Consider the following 12,417-nt stretch of genomic DNA (forward strand, 5'->3'; position numbering starts at 1 on the left):
CTTCCCTCTCTAATCCCTGGAAAAAGACAAATAAATAGAGTCTCCGTCAGCATGGCTGTCTGGCCCCTGAGTCACTTCAAGTCGAGTCGGTTTAGATTATTTGACCTAACAAGCATCTCTCATGTCACTGACTCACCTAGAGATTTGTTTTTCTCCTTCATATCTGATTCAGTCTCCACTTTCTTTGCTAATTCCTCAGACAACACCCGACACTCCCCTCCTGCTCTGCTGCTGCGGTTCCCAACCCCCTCACTTCTCCCCTGCTTCCTAGGCTACGTCTCGACTCTGACCCCACTCTGTTTCTCCCTCTGTGGTTTCTAATGGTTTATTTTGTGTCAAACCTGATTTTTTTTTTCCCCCCTACACACAGTGATTGAGACACACAATTTTCCCAATGTGCTCCTTTTTTTTGGCTGCACGCTGCTCTTACTATTAAGAACTTAAATATAATGCCTCAAGTGTTTACTGCTGCTTTAATTAAACCTTGTCCAGAAAATAACAGCATATATGACAGATATGGAATTGTCAGGAGCATGGAAACTGCAGACTGTATTCACATTTATATTTGCTGCCTGTCTGAGCCTGGTTTAGTGAACGACTGGGAGTGGAAAGAGTTGTGTCTGGGGACATGGGGGTAGGTAAAGAGTGGCAGCATAACAAGGTTTTTTGCTTGGGCCTCCAGCAAACTGACAGATAGACCCCAGATCAGCAGTGTCAGGGCTTTGTCAAAGACAGCAGAGGTGACCTGAGTGAGTTTAACAGGTTTTGACTGGTAACTTCTGTGAAACCCCTTTCACACTCTACCAACTTGTTTGTGGATTTGCATAAAGACAGTCTTTATATGTGCTTGTCTTATGGCATTTGTTCTGCTCTGCACTCAAGAACTACAGGGTGGGTGAAAAGTAACTAGGCATTACAAATTGGTAATAAAAACCATATTCTTATTACAAATTTATTGAAACAAATGATACATATTCTTTATTACATGGGAAAACTAACGTAAATCTTCATATTTCAACGTAAGCACCGGTGGCATCAACCAGTTTCCTCAAACGGCCAGGGATGGAATGAACAACCTCTGAAGGACGTCGTCTGGGATATCTTTGAGAATCTCCTAAATCCGTGTCTCCATGTCCTGCACAATAAGAAAATAAGAAAACCCCATTAGTGTTGTCTGTTTAAAAAATGTTTTCGTCATGACTTCAGTGATACGAAAAATTCTATGTGCAATTTCTAATGCTTAGTTATTTTCACCCACCCTGTATATGTTTCTTTTTGGACAAATTGAAATGCTGGCCTGGTAATGGCGCTAGAAGAAGACAGACTTTACTATAAATGACCTTGAAAGGAACATGAATATCTGCAGGTTCCATTATGGTGCACTCTGGTAGTTCTTGAGACTTTTAACTGAAATAATTAACACATAGTAGCAGAAGGAAAACATTATGTGCAATGAAAATTTTATCCTGCTGTCGATGCTAGAAGTAGTAGTCAAGATCAACAAAGGATCGATCATGCGCTGCTCCAACTGGCATACTGACATCTCTGTCCCGAGAGCCATAGCATTAAAAATTTATTTAGGAGGTTGTTTTTCAGAGTGAAAGACATTCGTTTGAGTTCTGTTATTTGCATTTTTTATCATGGCAGATATTCTGACGGTATGATTAATGCCATAAATAATGGAGTTAAGTAGTAGACCACAGACGACTTCTCATTTCCCTTTTAATTTGTAGAGCTGAGGGTGCCATTTGGCATTTGAATAATCAGTTGCTATACTTAAGACACATTCACTAAAGTTAAAAATATGTTATGATGACTTTTATTTACTTCTATTTGATTCCTTACCAACACCAAGAGGGAATGAAATAATTCTTCTTTTTTTATTTCTTACTGCTAGACATTGACTGTGGTTTCTGTGGGACATTTAATTTTGCGCCACACTGCCCTTTGATTAATTTTGTTTCATTTTATAGAGTAAACACTGTATGTAGCATTATGCATTTGGTATGTTCACCCTGGACTCCCAGTGCACTAAATTGTGTGCAATTATGTCTTGTAAACACACAAGTTTATACTGAATCTCAACATGTTTATCCCAAAAACCTTGTTGTGGTTTACAGTGTACTCAGGGTACCGCGCTTTGTTTATCACTTTTATACTTTACTGTAAGACTCAGTAGTGATGAAATTCATGTGAGAAGAGGCTGGATCTGTTATATTTAACCATACTCAGTGATTGTTGGATGTGAGTTGCGAATGAGGGGACCCATGGCTTCATGGTGCTGATCAAAGTTGAAGCCAGTCCTTAATGAGCTCTGCCAGTCGTTATCCATCTGTTGGTGGGGAAGGACGACTGAGGCTGTGCCCTCCTCCCTGCTTTAATTAAAGTGTCTGTGGGAGGAGACTACAAAGTGCAATCTGGCTGGTCTGCTGGTCAGTGGACACTGTTGCAGGAATTACCAGCTGCTTCAGTTCTTTCCATCAGCTGGTGTAACAATGGTCACACTGGACGATAATAAGATAAGATTCACTCTGTTGCATAATTCAGGAGCCAGTTGTCTTACTTGTGTCTTAATGCTCAGCCCTTAGTAATGGCTCTGCTGTTGTCTCTTTCAGGAAAATTAGTTCTGCTACTCAATTGTTTTTTTTTTTTTTTTTTCTAACTTCTACTCAAGGTACACACCTATAAATATGCTCCTGTTGTCATTCATGATCTTACCAATATGCATGTTTGCTTACTCTTCCAAATTACTTCCACCCCGTTTCATTCCAAAGATGCGCCGTGTTATCCTGAGCTTAGTGTTAAACTGAAAGCAAAAGGAAATCATCACTCTGCATGAAAAGATTACAGCAGGAATTTTTTTATTTTCATGGAAAGGATAGACTCCTGTGTTTACTGCAGAAGTGCATCCTCTGAAAGTTTGTTTTCAGAAATAAAATTTGTGTCTTTCATAAAGTGAAAAAAAATGTCTAGTAACTTCTATTTATATATAAGTGTTTAAGTAATGCATCCCAGAGTCTCCTTGGTTTCATTTATAACTACAGTTGTGTGCCAACTTTTTGACTTTATGTACTGGAGAGACCGTTTTCTGTCTCTCATGCAGTTAGTTGCACTGCAAGTTTCCATCAGCAGTAGTTGAGACTGCAAACAAGCATAGTTCTCAAATTGCTGGAGCGTCCCTCTAAGAACAAACTGTGGATGACATTGACAGTTTGTGTTCGAACTGTTAAAAATTTGTTTGCAAATTCAGCTTAGTGTATACTCACACTGTCAGTGTGATCATATGCAAATATGATTTCTGTTGCGACTGCTTGATTATGTTTGTACAAAGATAATCACCAGAAGCTATCCTATTTGCTTAGTGAAGCAACTGCTTTGCACATGATGAAAATATCAGACAGCTGATGTCACACAAAATAATATTGTATGTTTAAATTTTTGTTGAAATGCACCTTCACAGTAATACTCTGGTGCCTTTACATTTTCTGTGGCCCATTGCATGTGTAGACCACCTAACAACAGTATGTCATGTAGTTTGAACTAATCCTCTTCACCTGTATTGTTCTATCATCACAACAGATAAATCTGTCAGCAGAGCAGAAAAGGCATTGACTAGCCAAACTCTTGTCTGCTTTCCACAGGAGACAGCCAGGACTGGGCAGGTCCCAGTTACTTCCTTTAATACCATTTGATAAGCTGCTATGAAAGAGATGCCTCTTTTCATTTAGCCTAGAAGCTTTTAGGTAGGTGTGTTGATGGGAGGGTTAAGAGAGGGGTTAAGCCAAGCTCAGTGACTGAGACCCAATTGATTAGTTCTCAAAACTGCTGGCAACCTAGAGAAAGGAAACTGAGTTAAAATCTGCTGCTCAGGCTCTTAGGACTTAGGATTGTCTTTGAGTCATTTCTCATTATGTTGAAGTCAAGCGTTCTTTGGCTTGTTTGTTAATGTTTTTGTCCCAGACCTCATATGATTGTTCAGTGCGTCTTCTGTCTGTGTCTGACATCAGAATCGAGGAGCAGTTACCTCAACAGCGGGCATGAATGACAGATGAAGAGCTTATCTGTAATTTGGTAAAGCGCTTCTCTCTCAATGTGTTCAGGCTTGTTGGCAACTTCCCATCTGCGGAACAAAAGCGCTGTGAAGTGGCTGGATTTTAGTGCTGTCACAGCACTGAGAAGCCTGTAACCTCATTAGGTGGAGGAGTGACCTGCAGTGTAACACGGCCCTCTGCAGTTGTTTGAAGACGTCCCTACATCAGCAGCTCCCCTCCAGCTTCTTTCCTCTGTGTCGACCCAGGCACAAACATGCCTGATAGCAGCGCTTGCTGCTGGCTTTGTACTTGTTGATTTACAAGACACTGTAGCAACAGCATCTGACCCACTGCCAATTACTCTAACTCTTCTTGCCTATCATCTCAGGAGGGCAGGACCTAACTTTTTACATATGTTCATAAATCTAATCTGTTAGGCTGATGTATTTTTCTTTGACTAAGTTAGTTTATTTGTAGCCAGCGAGTAAATTAAGAAAAAGACAATATAACTTAAAAGAGATAGGAACATACTCTCAAACTGAAGTATCAAATAGTTCTTGATTTCATTTGGAATTTCTATATATTTAAAAGACACTGAGAATACACACAATGAGTTATGGTTATCCAGAAAAGAAGTAATAACCTTTTATAAAACAAAAGTGTGCACAGAACACCATTCTAATGTTGTAATTAAAGCTGTTTGATGCACAAATGATCCATGCAGTACTGTTGGGTTTACAGGTAAGATTAAAAAGAGAGGTATCACAAATATCAAACTGTTCAGTGTAACACACTGAAATCAGACGTCCTGCTATCAGCACAGTTTTTATCTCATCTACAGTAATTAGAAATCTGAGAAAAGACCCTTTGCAAGCATGTGAAGCTGGATGGTGTTAAAACAAATCCCTGAACTGGATTACATGAAACTTTAATCCCTGTAAATGCTGACACAAGAGGTGAAGTAATGTAAGTGCAGTTAACCCAACATATCAGCTGCATTGCTGATCAGTTTGATATGATCTATTCTGTCCTGTAACACTGTAACATTGCTGATATAAATTTAAAGATGTCTAATCACCATGGTTTTTTGTGGTTTTGGAGGTGTTTTCCCAGTTTAGCCTAGTCTATGGTCATCTGTAGAGACCACCCTGGTGTGAACTGGAGCCTGCAGAGCATTTGCCTTCGCCTGAAACTTGACTGGTGTTGGGCGGAGTCAGGTTGTGCACTTTTGAGATTAAACAGGAATACTTAAGGGATCACTTTGTTTCAGATTTCAATCCCTCGCCCCTACGAGAGAAAGAAAGGTTCCCTCCCCTGTGAGAGCCATGAAATCCCCTGTCCAGCCTGTAGCTTGTTGCCCCCTGACTGTGCCTCTCTGTTTGTCTCTCTCTGTCCCTTTTCAACAGAACAATGCCGACCAAGTGGCCTTCCAAGTGGGCGGTGGTCTATCAGCTCTGGAACAAATTCTGCAGGTCATCACTGCTGGGTCCACGCCCACTGCAGTCACTCGTATTCCTCTCAAGTGAGTACTATCATCATACAAGACTATTTACATAATATTACTCTCCATTAGTCAAGTGTTTGCAGTGCGTAGGTATATTTTTAGATCACCGTTCAACATAAAAAATCAGTTACTGTCTTGTGAATTAATCGAATTGCTTTTTCAAGCCAGCAGGGTGAGCTGTCTCTTAAGCTTATGATTGGTTTAATTTGATTTTGGGAATGCTGAACAGGCTGTTTGAAACCAGAATGGGCCTCATTAACCTCCTGTTGCCTTTGAGACCAGTAGTGACGCTGACCATGAATGTGGCCTTGTGGACTAGGTGTAAGTCTAAATTTAGGTTCAGGATCAGCATGTGAACAGGTGTGGAGTGGATATTTTTGCGACCTGTGATGAAAAGTACCTGTTAAATGTCTGTTCGCCATCCTTTCAACACACATTACATTTCATCTTCTCTTCTATTTATACATTTTTATTCAGACTATTTAGGTTATATAAATGTGCATACACAGCATTTATCAATAGAAATTAGCTAATTCACTGATTGCAAATGCTAAAATTCATTTTTCTGGCCTGCATGATATCTTTATCTCTATTATTACTGCATTAATCCTGTTTGTCTTTGGGGATACTGAAGGCTGCACATTTATGCAGAAAGTTAACATTAAAATCACATTTAAAATATATGTTAACATTTAATTTGTGCATTTCTGGCTCTGATCAAACACAGGGTTCCCACTGTGTCTTAAAAAGTCTTAAAAGTCTTGAATTTACAAATCTGCATTTAATACCTTTAAAAAAGTCTTTAAAGGGTATTACATTTGATATGGTAGGTCTTAAATTATGTTACCATAAACTTGTTCACTGTATTGTGTTTAAATGTGTCTGTTAAAGGTCCAAGCTGCAAAGAAAGTAATGTTAGTTTACTCAGTTCCACCTGTTCCAACCTGACAATTTATATTGAAATTAGGAACCATTTATCACTAACTTTGCAGAACATTCAGCCCAACACACATGCAGCCGTTAGTCGCACACATTGCCTGAGAAAGCTGACTCTGGGACGTTTAAGGGACGGCTCGCAAGCGAAAAGTAAGCATGAGAAAGTACAAATTTAGTAATGCCAATCAATTCAACTCAGAATGATGGGAATCAAGGGGTCCGAGTAAATGTATAAATTTTTCTAAATTCTAGGGGTCACAAATTTTTGCCAGTATGGCCATGAAATAGGCATTAAATTCTGTTTTAAGTAGTCTTAAAATGGCCTTAATATGTCTTAAGTTTAACTTATAGAAACCTGTAGGAACCCTACAAACAGCTGTTCCTTGATAAACACAACAGTAAAAAATGTTGCTGTTGCTGTTCAAGTATCGTACCTCGACTGTATCCTTTCACTGACCTCTCTGATAATGCACTGCTTTATTTCCTATTTGTGTTTTTGCAGTTGCATAAAGTGAGTGAGCCAATGTCAGCTAACCTCCTTTATCACTGTTTATAGTTGCTTCATCTCAATAAATACTCTCAGAATGTATTAATGAGTAACTGCACTCACCTCATAGCAGTGGAAAGCATTTCTATTTCAGTAATCCATTTGTGTTCGTTCTGTTCTCTGAAAATACAAAAAGCACATGTGTCCCATTTATCATTTAGAGTGCAGAGTATTTTTGAGTTGTGGGTCTGCCGTTTGCATGGCCTGCCAGTAGATAACCTCAGAGAGGTTGCTGTACTCACTAGTGGGACTCTGTAATGGACTAGAATGGCCTTGCTCCCCCCATTCATTAGCATTTACTGGTCTCTGAATCTCTGCTAATGGACAAATGCTTCTTATATTTATAAGGCTTTTAAAGGGCATCACATGTATATTGATTTTTTTTGTAGTCTCTCTTCCTCAATCATTGTAAACTGAGGGAATTTCAGGCAGACTTTGAATCGAGGAACTTGAATGGAGAGACTGTTTCTTGTTTGTTCTGCTGAATTTGTTTGCATGTATGTGCTTGACAGTGTATCAGCAGTGTGCATAGTACATTATGGATTTTAAGAGTTCTCCAGTGAAATACTGCAGAGATGAGGCTCATGTGTTATGTTCCATGTGTACCAATCTAGTTAAATTCTTGTGCAAAAAAGGAATGATTTGCTCTTATAACATGTTTGTACTGTGGAATTTCACATAATCAATTACACATACATCCAACAGTACATCCAAGGCAAAATAAGCTATTTTTAGTAGCTTGTTTAGATTTATACTTTAATTCTTTGGCTGACCTGTCAGTGGTGCTAATACAACAGGGCCCATGGGAGCTTTGGCTGCTGTGAGCTGGAAATTGAACTTCATCCTCAGCAAATACTGAATATACTAGGGAGGATCAATTAATGTAATCGCAAACATAATGGGAATATCTGTCTGTGCAAACATATAATCACCAAAGACTGCATTGTAAAGGTGTGTATTTAGGATGATTTCAGGCGATGTAATTGGAGAAATGTGAAAAATAAAATCAATCTCTGTTGTACTGTGTAAAATGTCCAAAATGAAAGTATTTATGAAGCTTTTTATGCTGGTTTAAGGATAATCAGGTCAAAAAAATCTACAAAATGAGTAAACTGTGCATTTTGCTTCATTTGAAATTGCATTTATTGCTGACAATAAATACAATGTGGGTTTTTCACCAAATTACACAGCCTTAGTATGCACCTTTCATTTCATTTATTCATTTATTTCAAGCGAGTAAGCATTTCCAACACAAATGACCTGCATACAACAAAACAATCAACAGAATACATGCAGGTACAATACTTCAAATACATTCATTTATGCTCAAAAAGGAGTGGGAAGAAACCTTTTTTCATTGCAAATAGATTGATGTGTCTTACAGCAGAGAAACATCTGATAATTGATGTGATTATCACTAAACAAACGGTGCATGTAAACAAAAGGATATGAATTTTATATGCGTTTCCATTCAGATTTGACCGTATTCACTTGAACGGACAGAGGGTTATTCATATAAGTCTATCTGACTGTTTTTTAAATAATATATGTGTGTGTAAAGAAAAAACAGGAGAGGTCAAACTTTAACCTTGTAATGTTGCTCTGTCAGGTCAGTACAGACAGGGGCTGGTGACGAGATGCAACACAAGGACGCAGCCCTGCTGTCTACTTATCACTATCCGTCATCTGGATGGCTGTGTGGCCTAATGGGCTGCTATACAGACGCGAGCCCCAGAGTACGCTACATTATCTGTTTACAGTGGTGCTGCCGTATTGATCACCTCCTCCTAGCAGATAAGCAGAGTGATTTACAAAAAAAGGCAGCTGCGGAGATGCTCCTGCCATATCTCTCCCCAGGGAGGCTGATTCCATCTTGTTACCATTACATTAATGAGCTAATTCCTCTACGAGGCTCTGCTAATGTCCTGGTGTAACCCTGTGGTCACTGGAATGTCTTGATCAGTCCTCATGCAGCCACTATCATTAACTTCAGCTAGAGAGATGATATCACCCAAAATGCACAGTAACACCCCAAATGTTACCTTGTAGTTTGTCATTAACCGTATTCATTTTACAACACAGTTTATTTTTATTATTAAACATAAGATTTTGTTTTATACCTTGTTGGCAAGCATATTTATGTATGAATTTTAATTCTAAAATTAATCTTTTAAATTAAATAAATTAATATATGATAAATATAGAGTATGATGCAACAGTTTTTCCAGATACATTTTTATGGAATATCCTTTGCAGTGGACAGCATTTTTTTTTTTAAGTAAAGCTACGAAACTTTTGTCCCCCACAGAGGACAAAAATGCATTGCTGGATCTCGGGAGGATATATTGTATTTATTTTAGAGCTCCCTAATTCAGGGAGCTCTGTATTTACCAGTGATGTTAAAAAAAAAATTACATATTATGACCAACCCATTTTTCATTGTCTTGTTTTGACAACTGCAAATGGTCCTAAAGCAGGCGTAAAAAGACATTGTACATGGTGAGTGAAGCATGGGTGTTCGGATTGCACTTGGTTTGTCTTTCTGTTTTCCAATAGAGGTCACTGGAGAGAGGAGACAACCTATCTTTTATGCTGTTTGTTAAAAGTCTGCAAACACTTTTTCCGTTGCTGTACAAAACTGTGACTTTAAATCAACAAGATGTAGGTGTTGGTCTGTTCAAGTTAGGCAGCAAATGTGCAAAATTATAGGGGATAATTACTGTGTTTCTTAAAGTTGTTTTATTTAATTTGGCTTAAAAGGAAAAGCAGCAAAATGGTGGTTACTTGAACAGGTGATCTCCAGAGAAGGGTTTAGGAGTCCTTGGACGCGAGTGTTAACGCAATTTGTATTTCCACCTCTGTCTCACATGACCTGGTGTATCCTGTGAAATCAGACCTGCTACCTATGGTTTTATTTCAGGATGTTTGCCACCGTTTGTGCAACTGTGCATGTGTGTTTGTGAGTGTGTGTCTATGGATGTGTATGTACGTGCACACACCCGTGCCCCTGTGCATGATGCTGTGTGACGGCTCATCAGATTTCTCCCCCTTCATACCTGGCCAGCGTGGCAGGACAGCCAGAGTAGATGTCTTGGAAGCACTCAGGGTATCAGAGAGATCAACAGCAGAATCAAATTAAATGTCATTTAGATAGCAGTGAATGAAGGGATTGTTTGACAGCACAAGGAAATGGATTTGCTCTTCACCTTTTATTTTGGCTTAGGATTCTTTTTCTTCCCCTGAACACAAATTTACCCTGTTTAAGAAGAGGGGACTCAACCTGATCTGGACGTTGGTCAGATTTCTGCAGCGTTGCTCCAGTCAGGCTTGACTGCACACATAGGAAACGCACAGAGAGGGCGAGAAATGTGAAACTTGGGTTGAGAAGCACAGATCTCAGGGTTGATAACTCAGGGCCATGACAATAAGTATAAAGGGCCTTTTACTTGTTCGTTGTCCTGTTGTCACGAGTTAAGAATTATCTGTTTGCTATAAAAACTGACTTAGCGTAACCTTGTATGTGCCTAAAGTATTTATTATAACATTTCCGAAATGGTAAAGGGCAGGGAAGTCAGGATTAATTCTAAAATTTTTCAACAAACACATTTTAATGGTTTACCATAGTCTCTTCTACTTAGTATTTTTCTAACTTTGTCTATAAGACTTCATGTTCACAAATGACTGGGTTTTTTATATAAAGAGTTAAAATGTGGAGGTCAGTTACACTCCAATCCCCCCTAAGCCTTCACCTTATCATGCGTGGGCCTGTTGGCCACCCAGGCAGAGGTCCCAGGGAGCTGTGAGGGGGGTGAGACAGGATCAGGTGTGCTCCATCCCTCTACCTTTTGGCCTCATTTTTTTATGGATCTGAATAGCTTTAAAGGAAATGGCTGTTCAGTGTAGGTGAGAAGATAATATTGCTCACATTATGAATTGCGGCACCGTATCACTTCAGTTAGTCCCGCAGTCAGAATGTGTGACAGTTATTAATTGGTTCTGTTCTCAAAGCAAAATTTTCCTTGTAGTGAGAATTCACCCAGCGGGTGAAGATAGTTGTTGTGGTCTCTTTGGGAACATGTTAAGCACAATCTGTGCGATGTAATGAGAAGCTTATAGTGGTGAAGGTGAAGGAATTTAGTCATTACAAAATGACATGCATCAGTCCCCTCAAAGTTTTTGTGCAACATGAGACAGGGGTGGCGTGGCACTTTACCAAATTGTTCCTCAAATCTGTGACTGGAACTGTCACTGAAGAGTATTGAGACAGTGCGATTCCCAGAGAGGGCGGAGTATCGGGTGTCATGCTCATCAAGCTCAATTAGGTGGGAGGAAACCAAAGACAGATCACTGTGATAGTTCATTGTTAAGGCTGGTGAAGGGGCATAACTCAAACATGCCTTTGACAGGCTCCTCATTTGTTCAGAGATGGCCAAAGACAAGCCTGATTAGCTGTGTTACAAAGCAATTGCATGCTCATTACACAAGCAGTTGAGTGAGTTGACTGAAGCCAAAAAAAGACTTGTGTGTTGGGCTACAAATTAAGTAATGTAATTGAAGATTGATATAGAAATATCTTTATACCTGCATAGATATGTCTGTATTGAAAAACTGTATTTGCTATTAAGTATTTCCATCTAATCTATTGTCACTTAACACTCACCACTTTTTTTTTTAATTTACATATATTTTCTTTCAAAAATATACACATTCTACTCCACTGGATTCATGCACACTGCAAAAAACAAAACAAAAAAGTCATAAAAATCTTTCATAATGATAATGAAGACTCATTTAAAATGCACCATATTGTTAAACTTAAACAGTTAGTAATTAAAAGCTCACTATATGTAAAAATGGGGAACTGCAAAATGAAAACTGATGTCATGCTCAGCTATCTGCATGAAACTGGACTTAAAGTGAAGCTAATGTTTGAAAACATCCTTAAAGCTCAACGTAAAGTTCAAAGTGCAAAGTAGATTACCAACTTCATCATGGAATGGTTCAGTATCCCATTACACACAGTTTAGGACTTGCATGGCAGCATTCCAAGGTGGATTCAAAGCTGATTTACATGCAATGGTGACACTGCTGCTTCTTTGGTGTATATATATATATATATATATATATATATATATATATATATATATATATATATATATATATATATATATATATATATATATATATATGTTTTTTTCAATTCATGCAACATACACTTGGCAGCAAAGGAACACCAAATCTCAGTTTTCATAGGTGAAACCTGAATGCTACCAGTGACCACGATGAACTTTATCTCGATTTTCTGTAAAAGCTCTTTGACAGTAATCAAGTCAGTCTTGCCAAGTAATTTTATGTTTTCTACGTCATGTGATATGCCTACTATTATGCGCTATGTTACT

The 12,417-nt window shown here is 38.6% G+C and overlaps 1 protein-coding gene across 4 annotated transcripts in view; it reads left to right on the forward strand.

Annotated features, from left to right (window-relative positions):
• Nucleotides 1–12,417, forward strand: part of scaper (S-phase cyclin A-associated protein in the ER) — a 57,042-nt gene that overhangs the window by 26,881 nt on the left and 17,744 nt on the right. For all 4 annotated transcript variants that reach the window (XM_030135774.1, XM_030135777.1, XM_030135776.1 and 1 more), the window contains one exon: nucleotides 5,438–5,553. In XM_030135774.1, coding sequence (XP_029991634.1) covers nucleotides 5,438–5,553 — 116 coding nt within the window. The remainder of the gene's footprint in view (nucleotides 1–5,437; nucleotides 5,554–12,417) is intronic.

The sequence above is a fragment of the Sphaeramia orbicularis genome, chromosome 6 (assembly GCF_902148855.1).
Source record: "Sphaeramia orbicularis chromosome 6, fSphaOr1.1, whole genome shotgun sequence".
In the NCBI taxonomy this organism is placed as follows: domain Eukaryota; kingdom Metazoa; phylum Chordata; class Actinopteri; order Kurtiformes; family Apogonidae; genus Sphaeramia; species Sphaeramia orbicularis.